We start from the raw sequence: 19269 nt of genomic DNA, 5'->3' as shown, positions 1-19269 counted from the left end.
CAACATAATGTAGTTAGTAGCAAATCTAGTAATCTCTGGTCGCACTAGGTCCTCACCTCATTTCTCCTGAGCAGAACCCAAGGCCTAACTTTGATTGTATACAAAGTTTCTTTCCTGCCTTGCCTTGTCAATAACACCTTCCAAAATCTTGATTTTGCCACTTTCTTCAACATAAGGTCAATGAAGTGGGCAGCACATGGGGTCCAAAAAAGGCTGTATCTCTTGTTGTCCATTAACTTCTGCCTGTCATTCTTGAAGCTATTACCATTGTCAATTTTGGACAGCATTCTGCACCACAACCTCATTCACCATTCTTTGAGGAGCTTGTGGATGTATTTTGCATCCTTTACTTCTTTGGATGCATCCACTGGTTTCAAGAATACAGTCCTCCTGTCATAGTGAACTGTAAAGTTGACAATGGACTTTCTTGTTGGATTGGTTCATCCATGACACGTTATGGTTACCATAGTTGTCATGGCGACAAGGCGATGCAAGGCGGTTTAGGCTAATTGAGGCGATGAGTCGACGAGGCGCCCTCCGAGGCGCTTTTGAGGTGGTTGAGGCGTTTTAAGTGAAATTTTTAGTGTACATCTCATTCACTCTAAATCTATCATATCTTATACAATAAAAAAACTAATATCAGACTACCTCAAGTCATCCAACATACTACAAACCACACATAATAGGTCCTAAATAAAAAGTCGCAAGAAGAAAGGAAGAGAAGAAGTTGCTTGTCACTGGCCACTGCTTGCCGGAGTGTCGCTGCAGGAATGGAAAAGAAGAAGAGAGGAAGAGAGAAAGAGATTAGGGATTAGAGTGAGAGTGAGAGTGTGAGACTTGAGTCAAGAACTTATTCTCTTTCAATTTTGTTTGTTTTTATTTTTATTTTAACATTTGATCACATGTAGCGTCATTATACATATGCATATAGGTTCAAACAATAGATACTTTACAATCGGAATCTAATAAGCATTTCAATATATGCCTTCGATTAGGCATCTTTCTCGTGATTTAAAAAGAAAGAAAAAAAAGCGGACGCCTTATTGCCTAAAAATAAGGCGACGCCAATTTGAGGCGCTCCGAAGGAGCCCAGACGCCGAGGCGACGATTAAGCGACGCCTTGACAACTATGATGGTTACAACATAACTTTCCCATAATGGTCTCATCTCAGCTATGTACTCGTCAACTTTGGCCTTCTTTGTCGGAAGCTGCACGTTCATTATCTCATAGGTTATGGCCCTTTACTACCTAGGCCAGCCGCCAGCCTCAGCAATAGTTTTAATTATGTGTAGGGGCCCTATGCAGTTTTCACTTGGATTGCGTTTTACAGTATCTGATTTGCTATTGATTCCTTTACCATCCCCTTCATATTCTTTCTACCCTGCCCCCCTTTTCTTTCTATATGCCTGGGGATCCTACTGTAGTACATTGTTAGCTTGTGGAGGCACTATTGGCTGTGGTGGAACTTTTGGACTCTGTGATTTATTGAAAGGATTAGGCAGACCATGGGACATACCACCTGAATTAGATGCACCAGCTCCAGCTGCTCCAGCTCTAGAGGTGTTAGCTTGTGCAGTACCTTTGTGCCTCTCTTGCTCCTCAGCTAATGGTGCCCTACTCCTTGCCATTGCTCGGCGTATTTACCTAGCCTCAGACTCTGTCTCTATGTCACCAGGCACATAAATAGGATCACCAACATAATCACCATCTCCAACTGAAGGCCTCACTGCCTCTGTGCAACCCTTAGTCTCTCTTTCTCTGACTTCCTGTTGGTCCCTCCCTCCATATAATCTCAGGGCTACATCAACAGGGACATATGACATGCAACCTCATTGCTTGAAGTACTCTAGTACTACCTAGATGTTGTTTGTGTCTAGTAGACCCACCTCCCATGATCCTTTGGTGATAATAATTGCATTCTATTTTCTTTTATCACTATCGGCTGGGGTACCTTGTGTCCATGTGATGTCACCTCTAACAGGCTGCCTAGCTGCCCTCTGGCTCTACTTCTCTTGCCTCGGCAAATTCTCCTCAACTTGGCCCTGTGAATTCCCCCGCCCCCATGACTTTGTGAACTCCCTTCCCCAGGTCTCTATGAATGTGGTGTATCGTGGTCCCCTATCATTACTGTTGCATACATAGGATGCTTTCATAAGTCATTAAAGAGCATTATTTAATTGCTTTAAGAGAAACAAATGACTATTCAGTTGTCTAGCCTTTTCCCGTTACCTATCTTTTTGATTTTTTTTATATCACATATAAAACCATCTTTTAATTTTCTTTTCCAAATAATTTGCCTACCTAACATACCCAACCATGAAATAATATCGTTAGCACCTTATTTATTTCATTAGCATACAATACATCTATCATATATTTCTTTTGCATTTTTTGTTTAAGACAATATATTTTTTAGATCAGAAAAATAACAAAAATAATACCTCTGAGAGGGTAGGCTAGTTGGCCACAATGGGACAACATTTACTATTCAACCAAGGCCTGCCCTCTTTTATCAGTTCTTTGTAATTTCTATGTGAAGTATAAAATTGGAAAACTGTAGCTAATAATGCATGCAAATATTGCATTTTCATATATTGGCGAATGAGACTGAAACTTTTGACTGTGGCATTTTACTTTATGCAGGATAATTGATCAACTGGGAAGGGAGCATATGGAATTCTTACCTGAAATGGTTCCTGTGTTAATCGCTCTTTTGAAAGATGATGCTCCAGCTGTTGCCAGACAGGCTATCACTAGCGGGACTGATTTATTTTGTAGAACTCTAGAAAAGGTTGCGATTCAGGTAGGCTATCAGCATATTCTGGTTCACTGTGTCAGACTGTTACATTTAACTTTGAATACTCCCCCCCCCCCCGTGGGCGGGGAAGCCGGGAAAAAAAATACACAAAAGAAGAAGAAATGAAAGAAAAAGAAATTCAATGCTTATCTGTGGCTTCTGTTAGGAAAGCCTCCTATAGATTCATCTTGATTCTGCAAATGCAAACAATTAGTCATATATACATCTGTCTTTGAATGCTGGAATAAAATTGTAGCTGATCTGTATTATTGGAGCCTTTGCTGCATTGAGGTCGTGGTTGGGTTTTGTTTGGGCTTTGGCTTTCTGGTTTCTTACTAAATGGACTTTTTCTGTGTAGATGTTAAGAATATGGAAACGTGTTTGTGCTTGCTTCTTTGCCCCAGGACATTAGAAGATACCAACATGTAACAGCATGAATGTGTGTGATTCCTGTGTACAGAACAACAATTCAGCCTTTCAGCTATATGGACCCTTCCCTTCGAGTAGCTTTATTTGAGGTCTTGCCCGATACAAGGCCTAAGTAATGAATGTGTGAATCCAAGTATATCTACCTGCCTGTGTATGTTTGATTGGTGTCCTATAGTTTCTTTCGTGCTTTACAAAGAGGATTTAGCCATTAAGCTGCCTCTTTCTGGGTTATTGGTAATGAACCTGCTATATCTAAATGTTCTAAATTAGTACTGCATGTGTAGTATGCAAGCCATTGCTCATGCACGTATGACGTATCCAGAATTTACAATAAAAACAAGGTTATGTGTTCACACACTTGCATCGGTGCATCTATTGCACATTTGCATGCTGATGCAGTGATACTGTGTGCTGGATGAGTTGCCTCTTGGTTGTATTCTAGTGGATGCAGGTTATAGGAATTGGGAATACAAGTGTGTTTGCATGTCCACCTTACATTTGGGTGTGCGTTTGCATGTATGCATACTTGTATGTATCCTTTTGTATCAGTGTGGTGAAGTTCTAATCACTGAGTTGCCTCTTGCTTTTGTTTGCATTGTTCAAGATAGTGAAATTGGTAGAGCTTTCTTTCCTCTTTGAAATCTTGTGATTAAATTTTCCCCTAAAGTTTGTTTGATGCAATATTTCAGGGTTTATGCTCCAGTGAATTGGATAGTTCCCTTGAATTATCATGGGACTCAATGCTAAAGTTTAAGGAGATTGTATACCCAATAGCATTTCAGGTAAGCTTTCTGATTAGGAGACTAACTTGCTTGCATATTTATCATGGTGCCAAGGTGAGGCAATGTAACAGCCAAGCTGCATGTTAGGCACTTAGGTGTCCCTTCAAAATCTAGGGGGAAATACCTTAACTCAGTCAACTGTATTACAATATTTTTCATGGGGAATGAAGATATGATTTTGTACCCTTATATTCCTTATCATATGTCCAACATTTTTGAAGTACAATGTTCTTTCTTGTCTTTTTCCTTTTCTGCAAACCTAAAACTCGAATCTCGATTTCTGCAACTAGATCCTTCTCCTTGCCCTGGCCTCTCTAACCAGATTCACTCTCTTCACCCTAGCATAGTAGCATCTGCAACTCGGTGTAGTTTGTCAAAGGTCCAACAAGAAAGAGGTAACCTCTGTTCGTGGTCTGTTATTTTCTTCTACTGTTTGTATTCACAGATATTGCAGTTTCTGCATCATCATGTACTTCACCAGTGGTGCTGGTGACGGCAGTTGCTCCTCCTGTTTCTTGTGTCAGCACTGTGATTGTGGTGCGATTCTTGTCACTGCTACTTCATTATCTTCTTTTTTGCTTCCTTAGCGGCAACAACTCTTCTTCATCTTAATGCATGGCAGTAGCAGCTATGGTTGCCCCTCTTGCTTCACCAGGAGTGGCGGAGACGTTAGCTTCATACATTTTCTTCTCTTTTCATTAAGCCACTGGATCCTCCTCTCCAGGACCCCTTGATTTCAAGTCTGAGCACCTAAACACTTTGGCCACCGGTTGATTAGTAACTTTAAAACTGCTTGTCTCCTTGGCTTTACCTATGTGGTTGCCGGTTGGTTGACAACTGTGCTAGATTGTTTGTAGTCTTTCTCTGGACTAATTCATTTTGTGGACATGCCTTAAAGGCTGGAAATGATGGGATCAGACTGCTAGCTGTGAAGTTTGTTGAAGCCATGATACTTCTTTATATGCCAGATCCTGATGGTCCCTCAGAGCCACCTACATATCAAGCTTATGAAGGTAATGCAGCAATGTTTTCACTGCATGCTTGACATAAGTTGATATTTGATTTATGCTTTTCATAATATTGCTTGTTAACGGTTTATTTATTATTACAGTGTTGCTGTTTTTGTAGGAAATGTGGTAGGGTTCAATATGTCCTGGCTCCGTGGTGGTCATCCTGTGCTTAATATTGGAGACCTATCACTTGAGGCGAGTAGGAGCCTCGAGATGCTGCTTGGGCAGCTTCGGTTCCCCACACTGAAATCTCTCAGTAATGCAATTATAATTGTGTTTATTAACAGGTATTTACCTTCACGCGGCAGTTATTATTCTGCCAATTATGAAAATTGCCCTGGATAATACATCTCAAATCTATTCATCCAAACAAAATTTCTCGGGTCTTGATTGGTCTTATTATTAACCTTTTTGAAGTTACTTGTTAATTAAGCATTGTCGTTGAGCGATCGTTCAATTGACAACTGTTAGCCGCTCTTTGCGGTCCATAAAAAAGAAAATAAGTTTTTTTTTGGGGGGGGGGGGGTTTGTGTGTGTGTGTGTTGGGCAATGCAAAGGGGAAACAGATACTTAGAATTTCATTTTGTTGACTATGAAGAAAATCAGTGTCAAGCACATAAGCATGTGGATTAATTGCACAAAGTAAGTTCATGATGGCCTGCTGCAAGGCAGGAATATAACACCACCAGACAAGGTAACATGTAATGGGAGTTGATTCTATAGTTTAGTTATTGTTCTTTTAATTCCAAGAACTGAGTCTCATCAACAGATATGGGTTTAAAGTCAAACAATACATTAAACGTGTTCAGTTGTTCACAATTTCACATGACAAGATCGTTGTACTTAGTTAAACTCTGAGAGTTCGAGATTAACAAGACTAAAATCAATGAAGCACTAATTCCAAGTATTAATTTTATTAATTAGGGATAATTACTATTGGCCCTTGTATTATAGGCTTAATTACTAAAAAGACCCTTCTTTATGAAATTAGTATTGCCCCCCCCCCCCCAATTCTAATGGTGTTAAGAGATCGTTATGGTTGGATGTTCAATGTCTATTTTGCCCTTATAGAATTAAGAAACTGGAAAAACAATATTATCCTCTTTTAGAAAAAACCATATGAAAAATCAATTTTACACTTGCATTCTTATCATTTTGGATTCCCCAAAAAATGATAAATAAATAAATAAATAAATGATGTCAAATTAGAAGGTAAATAAGTAAAAACCTATTGGAAGTAGGAACTTCCTAAAATTGATAATGTCAATTTGGAAAGTAAATAACAAAAACTAAAAAAGAGCACCAAATTGGAAAGTAAATAAATAAAAGTAAAAAAAAAAAAAATTTATTATTTTTTATTACCTTGTATTTTGAATTTCGGTTTTGGTTTTCTTCTAGGGTGTTGAGAGGAAGAGGAAGAAAGACACTTTTTTCCCCCAGGGTAAGAGAAGAAAACAAGATTTTAAAATTTGTTTTTCTCTTTATTTTGATTAAAGAAGAAGATCGTTTAATTAGGGTTAACTTTTTCCTAATTACTATGGGTGGCAATGTAATTTAATATAACGTGTAATAAGTAATATAAAAAAATACAACCTATAACCAATAATAAATAAATGATAACCGATGACTAATAGAGACTGCTTTCACCCTCTTTTATACATTTAATTTCGGCCGAAACCACCAAATTTAGGTTTGCTGAAAAAAAATGAAACAAAACTGGGTGGAATAAAAAAAGTACCAGGTTTCGACCGAGATGAGTTGGAACCTTGAAATCTGCTAGACTTTGCGGTTTCGACAGCTTCCATCAGATTTTGCCCTTTGAGTTTTGTCCCTCAAACCATTTTGTTTTTTTTTTTTTTTTTTTTTTTGATTTCAACCTCTTTTCACCCTAAATCAGTAACTCCTTTGCCTTCAATTGCACCATTTACTCCTCTTCGGGGATTTTGGAAGATTCTTGCAAGGTTTGTTCTAAACTTCCTATTTTTTATTTTTGCTTTGTTGATGGCCTGAATTGTCTTCATTTTTGCTTTGTTAATGGCTTGAGTGGTGTCATACGGAGTATTTTTCCTTATGACACATTTCCTAGGATGGGATATCTATATTATGTTGATGATCCCACCTATAGAAACACAGTGAATCAGTTCCTAGACAACTTTAGGCATGACATGTCATGGGAAGCTTTCATCTAGTATTCAAAGCACTACTACGGATAGGGGATGGATCCACTGATTCCAGCCAGACACTCAACTTGGAACTAAATTGGCTATTTTTTAAATTAATTGTGCTCCTTTACCAAATCTGCTAAGTCAATTGAGTTATGTGGTTCTCATTTTTTGCATGACATCTTTGTTGATTGATTGCATTTTGGCATCTTGTCTTAAAAAATCCATTTAATTGCTCTTAGAATTTCAACATTGTTCCTCAAATTGTTATTTTTGTGCTTGGTTTGATGCCTGTCCAGTCTTTCAGCAATTGCGAAGAAAAGGCCTTCATTTTATGGGCGTATTTTACCAGCCTTGCTTGGCCTGGATCTGTCAAGCTCTGTTATCAAGGGGGTGCGATTTTGTGGTGCGCATCATGCTTTGAAAAAGGCCTTTGTGTCTTGTTTGAAATGTACACATCCGGGTGCCGTGCCGGTATGTCTGTTGGGCCTTCCTTTTTGGTTCATATCAATTGGAGAAATTGTTCCCACCCTGTGGGAAAATTGCTTCAGTACAATGTTGCGTTTCTGTTGACTCGCTTGTGACTGTCTAATTGTGCTTTTTCCTTATTGTTTCTCTCAACGTTATTGGTTTCCCTTAATGACTGATTTACTTTATCCATGATGTCAATTCTATCACTTTTGTCTTTTCACTTCATGAATTAGTTTATTCACCATTCAAACATATCATTGTTTTTTATCATTTGTTTTATCTTTTTCGGATAACGTAAGCAGTAAATTATTTTGGGATCATAGCCTTCTGAACCCTTGAGTAACGACAGTAACAAACAGCAGTGTTACTGCCAGTTTTATCAGCTTACTTCTCTGTTATGATTAATTTATATTGCAGCTGATGTCTTGTATTTGACAACCTATTGATTTCATGGTTGCTGATCTGTTTTGTCCTTGGAAGTGATGGTTTTGCCTGGGTACTAACTTATCACAATTCTAGGAGAATAGTTACTGTAACGCTTGAAGGTATTTGCATCATCGGATAAAGAAAAAGTTGACACTAAAATACCTGACTGGTTGACACGAAATACCAGATATTGCATTTTATCCGAGATTGTTCAAATATGAAAAACAACGAGTCATTTCAATTATATCAATAGTTCACATATAATTTTGTAAGTTAATGTGTACAGCAGTATAATTCAAAACCCATTCAACATGAAGGAATGATAGTGGGGTTTTAAACACCTAGAAAGTAAGGTGATGTAAGTATGTTATGCAATTTAGGGTTAAGGATTCTTTGAAATAATTTCCTAGAACTTAGGGTTAGCCAAGAATCTTCTTTATTGAACCAGCAGTTTGATACCCAAACCTCGGGTTTAACATAATCTAATGGGATGAATTAAGGTAACAAGAACCTTATGGGAAGAGCTAGGGTAGTCTTTGTGAGATGTTAGGGTTTTAACGAACTCCCATTGGATGATTTGAGATACCAAAAATCACCCTAGGGTTGAAAGAGAATGGTGGGGATTGATCTTGGGAGGAAAAGGGTTTAACGAAAGTAGTTGGAGTGATTAGGGGAGGTTTTAGGGATGATGAAAAGGGATGGATCAAGAGATGGGATGTTTTCTTGTATGGATCTTGGGCAGTCTCTTTGATTCTTTTCTTTTCGATTATCTGTTTTCAGACTTGCCACAAGTCAGAGAAAGGGAAAGAAAGGGGGCCAAGAGAGAAAAAATTGGGGGGGGGGGGTGCTGCAAGAGTTAGGGGAGGTGGGGGGAGGGGTTTAAGGGTGTTGCTGGTTCCTAAGGGGCTGCGATGGGGGGAGGGTTGTGATGGGTGGGGAGGGGTTTCTAGGGCAAGGAAGAGAAGGGATAGGGGAAGGCTGCGGGTGATACAGGAGGGAGGGGGAGGGAATTGGGTGCTGTACTTACTTGAGGAGGCTTCTGTTGATGGAAGAATGCTCTGTGCTGAAATTGAGGAAAGAGGCTTTCTAATTCTGTGGTGGCCCTCCCGAGGAAGCCACAACTTTGTCTCCCACAAGTGTCTTAATTCTTTATCCAATTCAGTCTTACTTCACAATGGAGGAGTGTCCTGTTTATAGCCTTACACAAGGAGCAAAGGACTGAGACCCTAGCTGGGAAATAAAGACAGATTTAATTGGGGTTTCCTCTATAGACTAGGATCCCACTTAAAACTAATTTATAATGACCACGAAAATAAAAGAACTTAACTTGAAATAGAAGACCTAATTATCCACAAGGAATCTTAATTTAAAATAGATTCCCAGTGGCACTAGAACTCACTTTACTGACTCAAACAAGTAATTAAAAACAGATTTGGACTCCATGAATTAAAACAAAAATGTTGAAATTAAAATAATTAACTAAGAGCAAGAGGGGAAATGACCAAAAATTGCCCCTAAAGGGGTTCGCGCCAGCCCCTAGTCTTGCCATCTTGGTTGTGGGACTTGGGGCCCAAATTAGGGTTTCAACCAGGGGAATCATAAGGTTTAGGTAACCAAGTAATCTTCCACCATTGCAGATTATGTTTAAGCATTTCAAGATAATTAACTGACACTGTATGAAGGTCTGATCTGGCTACTTCAGGTCTTGTTGTATGTGAAAAACTCATCAGATAGAAATGGAATCCATGGTCAAATACCAAATCTATGAAAATTCCTACTGGGAGTAGGTTGGTTCATAAATAGGACGAGGTCTCAAAACTGCAGAGCAGATAATCTGATAGAACTTGAAAACTTAAAGAAAAGCTGAAAGTTTCCAAATTTCTACTTGGAAGATGACTCATAGTAGTCAGTTTGAAGGCGTGTGATTCAGACAAGATTCTGAAACCAGGGTTTTGAATTAATGAGTAGACAGAATCTGTGCAAGAAAAGATAAAGTAGTTAACCGAATATTATCATTCGAGCAAGTGGAATTAAAGAAAACTATAGAAAGAATTAAAAGTGGGCAGGTTTTGAGTCTTCAGATTCAAAGAAGAAAACGGAAAGAGAACAGGAAATGAGTCAGCAGTTGCATCTGATTCTCTGAGCTGGCATCCCCGAACTGATGTAGCCTCTCTGGGTGAGGGGCCAAAACCAAGGATCCTTGATGAATAGCAGGCAAATTAGGGTTCACAAAACCCTGCAATTAGGGTTTATAGGCTGTTTAGCTTTTTTAGGGTTCGTAGGAGGGGTGTACTAGGTTCAGCTAGGAGCTTATACAAATCTGAACCTTGCTGTTTTTGGTTTCCGATTCAAATTCCAGATGTTCTAGGTTTTTGGAAAGTTAGTGTTACAATTTCTAGGGTTTCTAGGGAGTGATTAGGGTTGCTACTTGGAGTTGAATGCTAGGGTGAGTGAGGGGGTGGTGATTCGATTGTAGAGGAAATTCAGTGGAGGGGATTAGGAGTTATAGAATTTAGGGTTTTGGGGAAGAAGTGCAGGGGCGAATGGGTTGGGGAGTTAGAGGGGTGCGGTGGAAGGGGGCAAGAAGAATGGGGGCTGGGGTTGTTGCTTACCAGTAAGGAGGCTGCAGATGGTAGAGGAACGGAAGAATGCCTAATAACTGAACTGCCACAGGGATTCTCCTTGATTAGAAACCCTAGAAACCTCAATCAAACTTTACTCTGCTGTAACTACTAAGAATTTTATTCACCTAAACTCTTCCATTACAAGCATTAGGCTGTGTTTATAGCCTTCACTGAAAAACTGCTACTAGGACATAACTTCAAAAGCAAAAAGTAGGACTTCTATTTTGGATACTCCTATGTCCTAACTAAAAAATTTTGCTTCTTAACTTAGCATAGACTGCCTCAAATAACAAATCAAAGACAGAACTGGACTCCAAATAAAATTCTGACTTTAAGTAGACCTAGTTGGGCTTGACTTGGACTGCCCAAAATGACAAAAAATGCCCCGCTGTCGGACCCTGCTTCTTGCCCATGGGCTGCTGGTCCAGAGTCACAAATCCAAGCTTGGAATCCCACCAAGGCTCTATCGCATCGCATTAACTCCAACGTTCTCTAGATCTCACAGAAATGAAAATCTGAAATCTCTTGTTTACTTCTGAAATCATTGGAAGGCATTCAACCTTCACATTGTTAAATAAACGGAAAAAAGCTAAAACAGAATTTTACCCTTAACCTGCCAATCAATTGGCTGAATTGGTAAGTGCTGTAGACTACGTTAAATAATAAGAAAGATATCTTATCTGTAAGCCATGACTGCCACAGGCATATGCAGGTGGTTTGAAGGAGTCCTAAGATGACTCAGCTAAAAAAAGGATGGTTCAAACAGATAAGGTCTGATCCCAATGGTCCAGCTGCTTTGGAGTTTCTTTACTAACTCAACTACTGAATTTGAAAAGAAATTAACAACTACAATAAACCCAAGACTCTACTAGAGAAATGCTTGAACTGCAGGCTTGCTTAGAGGTAGAAAATTGGTTCCGAGGTGGACTAGACCAAACTGCAAGCTCTTCTTTCTTATTCCTTCTTTTTGGATGAATATTACATCAACACTCTGCAGCTTGCCAAAACTCTACCTCCAGTATTGTAGGGATTGGGGGGGGGGGGGACAATAGCAGTGTTGACCAGTCCCAACTACCAACAGAACTATGATGATCTTCAATTTAGGAGTTCTTTGACATAGTGAGGCGGAATGAAGAACTCAATAATGTTCTCACCAAGTATAGCTTCTGTAACATACATAGCCTCTTATGAAGTGTCCTGGAAGTCTCCCTCAACTGTGTGGTCTAACTTTTGAAAATTCAACTGCCACTGCTCTAATGTCATCGATTTTTTTCATACTGACTCTTTCGGTTTCATTGAACCACGTATATCTTAATTTATGGTTTCCCTCGCCATCTTCATCACCATCGTAATCAGGTGGATAAGGCTCTTATATATCTGGATACTTATCGTTAGCCTTCTGTTTACTTGTATTGGGCAAAATCCAGCACAGTGCATGGGGTTTTTTCAGTTGCAGCATTTTGAGTTGCTTCTGTTTAGTGATGGGTGTGAGGGGGAATTTAGTGTACATGGGGAATGCTCAGATGCGGATGCAGCTTTTGGGTAATGATATGCTAGCCTTGGGAAAGACTGATATGAATTTCAGCCAATTATAATTGCTGGACTCATTTCCTAAAAGTTAGGGGCTAGTCAAGGGAAACTAGGACTCTAAAGTCAAAGGTCTAGAGGGGGAACTAAGGGCTGTAACTAGGTTCATGTGGGGCCCTTCTAGGGAAAGGGTTTTATGTATCACCTTATGAAACAATCAGTTGCAGGTTTAGGGATCTGGGAAGGACTGATGGTATTTTCTTATGGCTGGAAAAGTAGGAAACTTCAATCAAATCTAGGACCGTCAAGGGGAGGCTGTCCTGAGACTTTCAACACTTTTCAATGGGGAGAAATTGGTTTCATGACTCACTCAAATGTGGGGCTTCTAGAGAGTGGAGGGTTTCCTCATATGGAAAGAAGTTCTGATAAGGAGAACCATATAAAACAATCAGTTGCAAGTTTAGGGGTTCGGAAGGCTGGAAAAGTAGGAAAGTTAAGTTGAAGTTATGGGTTGTCAATGGGAGGCTTCCAGTTGTAGCACCTTTCAATTGAGGGAAATAGGTTTCCTACTGGGAAACACCTTGGAGAAGGTGAGTTACAGGTTTTGATTTTAAGGGAGGTTTCTTTAAAGCTGAAAATAGAATTAAAAGAGAGAGGAGTTATTAGAAAGGTCCTCCTGATTGGAGGTGTGGAGGATTGGGATTCCTTGCATAGGTCTCGGACCTACCTAGTGAATAATTAGAGTGCCGCTCAGAAGCTATTTCAGAAAGGTGGTGATGTAAACCCAGATCTAGGGATGAAAGTATTTTAGTAATTTTCCTAAATCTAAGGCTGCCTAGGAATTCCAACAAAGAAGAGGGTCGATTCAGGTATTCTACAGCTCTGAAAAGCCCTGCTGTAACAGTAGTTCACATCTGAACTTTTAACTACAAATTCAAATTAGGGTCTGGAGGGAATCTCGGTTAGGGTGGGGGGGGGAGATTTGCGCTTGTAGTTCTGTAATTTCAGAACTTGCTTTCACTGTTCTGGATTGTAGGGTAGGGCAGGGAGTCGAAGTAGGTTCAGATTCAGAAGTTTCAAATTAAGTTGCTGAAATTTCTGTTTCTCAGAGATTTGCCTGAAAATAGGGGACTATTTTTTTTTTTTTTTTTTTTGGGGGGGGGGGGGGGGTTTGGGGGCTCACAAGCGCTGGGCAGGTTGGGGAAAGGGATCAGAAGGGTTGCAGGAAGGTGGCCTAAAGGTCTGAAACAGCAAGGGGAGGGGTTTCTAGGGGGGGGTGATGTTTCTGCTATGCGCAGAACAGGGGAGGGGGAATGGGGGAGCTGTTGGGGTTGGGGAAGGGACAGGGAGGACCTACAATGGAAAGTGGAGGGGGGTCTATGGTAACGCAAGAAAGGGGAAAAAAGGAGGGGGGGGGGGGGTCTGCGTGAGAGGGAGGAGAAAGGAATGGGGCTGGAGGTGTCACTTACTTGTGAGAGCTTTCTGTAGATGGCTAATGGCTGCTGTGAACCTGGAATAGCTGCTGCTTGTGAATGAAAAATTCATTGAAATCTGCCGTGGCCCTCCCAAAGAGAACTAGGACCCTTTGTTCCACAAAGTCAACATTTTATTCAATCCAAACTGAAAAATTACATAGGATACTTGACTATTTCTAGCCTTCAAAAGACCCTAACTTAGGTGGATCCTTAATAGACAAGGATCCCACCCCTTGACTAAAACTCTTAAAATTGGAATTTAATTGCTTAAGGACCTCAACTCTGGATTTGGAATCTACTAAAAGACACATGCTAATAATTAGACTTTAAGTTAAGTTAAATAAGCACATGTTGATTTAAAAAAAGAACGAAAAAAAAAATTAAAACTCATGTGCCTAATTTAGATAATAAGGACTGAACAACAACTTTAGAATAAAACTCCTAAGACCAAACCAAGCACAGCTCAACTTGAGAATTTAAACTAAACTGGGACTCTTTCATAATTCACAAAATACTAGGTGGGACTATTTCATAATTCACAAAATACTAACTCAAATAAAAGAAATAAAGTTAGATCCATAACCCTTGGATTCAGGGGATTCCAACTAGACCCATCTTGAGCCCTAAAAAGGCTAGAAAAATGGCCAAAATACCCCTGGGGTATTCAGCGGCCAGCTGTGGATTGGGCCTTATGGGCCCAGTTATAGGGGGGGTGTTCAACTGGTCACATCAGGTGGTTAGGTCCCAGACCTGTGAAGGCTCCTATATAGGTCCCAGACATGCTTGGTAGTCAATGGAGAGTCTGCATGGACCTGATCCTCAACTCCAAATAGCAATTTGGTTTACTAAATATTCAGCTTTCCTTTACTCATCCACTGCGGGGTATTAGATAACAAATTAATGGAGTAAATAGGAAAGTAACTCAGTTACTTAGGTCCAAATAGGAAAGAGTAACCATATCCTTACAGACTCCTAGCCACTTAAGAAACTTCTAAAACAAGTTGCCTTGATTTAAACTCTAAACATTCTCCACACGAGAGCCGCAAGAAGCCATAGCCGCCGCCAGGCCCTTGCACAACCCTTTGGTCCTTTCTCTTAAATTTAATTCCTTTTATGTTATGTAGTTGGATTCTTTCTAATTAAAGAATCCTAACTGAATCTTTATTTCAGATTGTCAGTTATGATTAGGCGTTTGAGTCCAAGACTCCAAGTTTGAGTCTTAGATCTTTCTAGAAGTAGGACTCCCTACTATTGAGTTCCACTTGGAGTCTTATTTTATTGGTTATCAACTCAAAGGCCTACTGCTGTAACAAATAAGTTTTTGATCACTAATGTTGCTGAGAATTTCTAGCCAAGGTATTGAGTGGGATCCCACAGAGGGGAACCCTGTGGCATCTAAAGCTGTCGTCTCTTTGATTTCTTGATTGGTTCTTGATCACTAACATTAGGAGAAGCTTACGTTTTCCTTCTCCTTCAAGAAGCAGCAAGTATCCATCCCCAACCCCAAAACCAACCGTAAAGCCCCGCACAGTTCCCTGTCTCTTCTCTCTTACCTGCGGCAGGAATCTGGAAAGTTCTAAACCAGGAAACCTAAGACTGTGCTGCCCCTTCATTCTAAACCCTAAATTACAGCAAGAATATCCCTAGACCTCCCCTACAACCTTCTGTTTCCCCCTCAGCCCTCACCCACCCTTTCAAACCCCAGAATTGACCTATACCCCTTGCGCAAAACCCCAAACCCTGAATTGAAATCAAGGAAAAGTTCAAGATTGAAAGAAAAGAAAGCAAGATTCAACCAAGCCCGAGGACAACAACTTGCCTTCATTAACATGGTGGTTAGGTTAGGCTTCAAAGAGACTAGGTCAGGTTTCGAAGCAAAATGATGATTTCTTGAAATGGGGAAGAAAATGAGATATCACTAAATAATGTAGATGGGAGACTTCTAGGTTTCAGATCTTGTGAAATTTGGATTGATAGTGGAGGGTAATAGATAGGTAATCTTCCAAAGTTTTGGAGAATTTGGTTGGGCTGAGGGAGAAATTAGGGTTTCAAATCAAGAACCATTAGATCTAGGGTTTGGCTTGTCAGAATGGGCTGAAACTTGGAGGGAATGTAGGTAAGGATATGCAATTATAACCCTCCAAGTTTGATTGGGTTTGGATGGCTAAATTGGAATATCTGGGGGTTCTTGTTTTTAGGGTTAGGATGATGGAATCAGGCTGTAACTTGGTCTGAGAGTAGGGAATAGTGTACAGAGATGATGGTCAGACTATGGTCCAATGTTGATGGTTAAATTGGTGCGAGTCTGACTTAAATTTTGGGTTTCTTGGAAGTCCAAAAATTAAAAAACTTAAAAAAGGAGGTGAAAGGAAAGGGGGATGGGATGTAGGCTGCCAAATACCTGGATGAGGAGCCTTGTAGATGCTTTGGATTGAGTGGCAATGGAGTTTGAAGGCTGTCAGTTCAGCCACAGCAAGGATCTTGGCTTGATCTCACTTAAAAGGCTAGAACCTTAAGAGTTTCTTCAATCTTGGACCTTTTACCAAATTGAACAGAAATAGTTGCAGCAGCAGACAGGCATAAGATTCCTCAGAAAACTATAGAGAAAATATCAAACAATCTGAAGTGTTTTAATTCTTCCCTCGGAGAAGGAGAAGGGTGTTATATATAGTTGTATAACTTTAGTTGGGCAGAATTTTCATTTCTAGATCAATTAGTAAACTGTTTTAGTACTCAGTCTACGCTCAACTTTTAGGCCCATGGAGTAGGCCCATGACCACAAAACCCTGTTGGACAAAGGCCCAGCACCCATATCTATCATCCCCAGGTTGATTTTAAACTATAATAGTCCAGTTCAAGGCTGTATCTGCATTACCTGCATCATTATCATGTTAGTATGTCGGTTTACATTTGCTGGCTCTGCTGTGTTTTTTTTTTCTTTTTTAGAGGGACTTGCTAAATATCTTTTGCAGAGAGATGAATGGAAGATGAAGATAAATTCCCTCACAAACTTAAGATAAATTCTTTGACAAATTTTCTGTAATGTTTTGATAGTTAAAATGCTGCATTTTTCATCTAAGTGTAGTATAACATATACAACATAACAGCTATTTATAATAGTAATGACTGCAGTGGCGTGATCGTCTGGTTGGTGCTCTTAAAGAACTGGAAGCTGGGCTATCAGCAGAAAAAACCGTTGGTGAAGTTGTTAACTTTAATGGAACTGTAGAAGAAGGGGCAGGCGAGGCATATCCTCTCAAGGTATTTGTTCTCTGTTTTTGATTCTTTCAATTTCAATTTCACACCATCCACTGGGTTTTCTGCCCGTGGATAAATACATATGTGAATTTGCATACAAGTTGTTGGTTGTGGTGTCTTTTATAATGTGGTCAAACATTTTACAGGAAGAGAAACCCTCGATGGAATCCACCTGTCAAGTCCATATTGAGACTGGGAAGAAAAGATCATTACAAGAGATTAGTGATTCAGTACAAGATGATGACATATCTACAAAACGAGTTAGACCAATGTCTACTGTGGAGATGTCAACTGAAGATTCAAAAGCAGTTGAGGGTAAAATTCCGTTGACTGGGTCAACAGATGGAGATTCTGGACGTGTTCAGCAACTTCTTGTGATGTTTGGTGCTTTGGTTGCCCAAGGTGAAAAAGCTGCTGGATCTTTGGAGATCCTTATATCAAGCATCTCTGCTGATTTGCTAGCTGAAGTGGTGATGGCTAATATGCGTTACCTTCCTTCAACCCGTCCAAAAGCTGAAGCGAATGAAGAACCAATGCTAAGTTCAGGTTATATCACAGGCACGGTTGGAAATAGTACCCAAGGCACACAGCCGTCATCATTTGTATCAAATATTCTTTCACTTTCTAGTGCATTTCCGCAGATAGCTAGGTTATTAAGTGCTCAACCGTCAACATCGCATGATGCCAATGTACGTGGTTTCTTTTTCTACTATCAGCTCATCCTGTGTTACTTTCATTTGCAATGATTATTTCCTCTGTTTCTTTTTTTCCTGGTCTCTGTGTTATTTCTCTGTTTCAATTGAATTGGATTTGATGGCGTTTTTGGTTTTGGGATGCTAAGAGCAGTTTGTGTTTTCCTACCACCTGCAGAAGTCTCAACTGACTAATGAACATCAAGCAGCGGCGGCAACTGATACCACTGTGGTGTCTTCTAGTATTAGTGATTTGACTGAAGCAGTCAAACCCACTGAGGTGGCAGTTAGTTCAAGTGTTGTAGTGGAGGACACTTCAGCCATTCTACCAGAGGCACATGATATGGGGAATTTTAAGGATGGGATACCTGGTCTGGATTCCTCTGTCTACAGTGACGGACTGTTGGAAACTGTTGATACATCTCGTTTGTCCTCAGCTGATTTACAAGGGACAAATCAGGACGAAGTTACTAGTTTGGACAGTTCTCTGAATTTTCCTTCAACTGGTTCCATGCCAGTAGATAGGACTGAGGAACTCAATCCTGCTAGCACAAGTCAGACGACAGCAACATCTGTTCATTTGTGTAGTCAATATATACTTCCTAAGATGTCAGCACCTGTTATTGACCTTGATGATGGACAGAAAGATCATCTACAAAAATCGGCATTTCTGCACATTATTGAAGCTTATAAACAAGTAAAAGTTGCAGGAGGCACACATGTCCGCTTTTCTTTGCTTGCTTGTCTGGGAATGGAGGTAGTGACCCCATTAACATACCTTTTTGTATATTCTTTTATTGTTAAGTAATGTTGCAACTCCTTCCTGCTTCCTTGGTTGATTCTAATGATATTTACTTGTTTTTTCTCCCCCTTCTGTTTCTGAGATTTATTAGACTGATATTTCAGAAACATCCTGTTTTTCTCTTCTCTTGCGACCTTTATTATGCAGTATATCATTAGCTTTGTTTTGAAATCTAATCAATTCAGAGGTCGATGCTGTGAGTCAATCGGTGCCCTAATAATTCACATATCCTTATTGAATTACCTTTTAGAAGAGTCCCTTGAATTTGTATAAATTATTGCTGAATCTGTCCGATTTAGACAATTGTTGCAATTAATTCAAATTGCTACCCAGTCCAAAATCAAGTTGAGTGGGTTGAAATGTGTTAGACCTGGTTATGCAAAAGTCCTCTCTCTCTCTCTCTCTCTCTCTCTCTTTTTTTTTTTTTTTTTTTTTGGGGGGGGGGAAGGTGAGCGTGATGGGGATGAGTTCTTGTCCTTTCATTCTTCAAGAAGTGTTTTAAGGGATTCAGAAACCTGTTTAATTTTTCTTTCTCTTTTCTGATTTTCTACAAGCATGAATTATGGGATTTGGTGTGCTCAATCACCTGTAAGAGATGAAGAGAGGTAGCAGTACCAAAGTGCTGCTTTTCCCCAGTTATCTTTTGTGAGAGAGCCAGGGAGGTGCTTAATCATCCTCTAAGAGATGAAAGGCAGTCATATTATTAGTGTGCTGATTCTGTGATGGCCTAAGATATGATTATGCCTTCTTCTTAGACTAGTTGCCTCAGAAAGATAGGATCAACAGGGTCTTGAACAAGCCATTCGCACTATA

At 39.8% G+C, this 19269-nt stretch overlaps 1 protein-coding gene across 2 annotated transcripts in view; it reads left to right on the top strand.

Moving 5' to 3' along the window:
* The window catches only part of ESP4 (HEAT repeat-containing protein), a 52926-nt gene that overhangs the window by 7980 nt on the left and 25677 nt on the right, over nt 1-19269 (top strand). For both annotated transcript variants that reach the window (XR_016175640.1, XM_089169157.1), the window contains exons 2-9: nt 2645-2804; nt 3917-4009; nt 4908-5022; nt 5138-5306; nt 7481-7655; nt 16837-16965; nt 17109-17651; nt 17833-18411. Coding sequence is in view for 1 of the 2 variants with exons in the window: in XM_089169157.1 (XP_089025283.1) it covers nt 2645-2804; nt 3917-4009; nt 4908-5022; nt 5138-5306; nt 7481-7655; nt 16837-16965; nt 17109-17651; nt 17833-18411 (1963 nt within the window). In the remaining variant the exon portion in view is untranslated. The remainder of the gene's footprint in view (nt 1-2644; nt 2805-3916; nt 4010-4907; nt 5023-5137; nt 5307-7480; nt 7656-16836; nt 16966-17108; nt 17652-17832; nt 18412-19269) is intronic.

The sequence above is a fragment of the Hakea prostrata genome, chromosome 1 (assembly GCF_041222555.1).
Source record: "Hakea prostrata isolate BN-2017 chromosome 1, UWA_Hpros_2, whole genome shotgun sequence".
Lineage (NCBI taxonomy): Eukaryota > Viridiplantae > Streptophyta > Magnoliopsida > Proteales > Proteaceae > Hakea > Hakea prostrata.
Note: the sequence above shows the minus strand (reverse complement) of the source record. Positions and strands in the feature narration are given on the sequence as shown.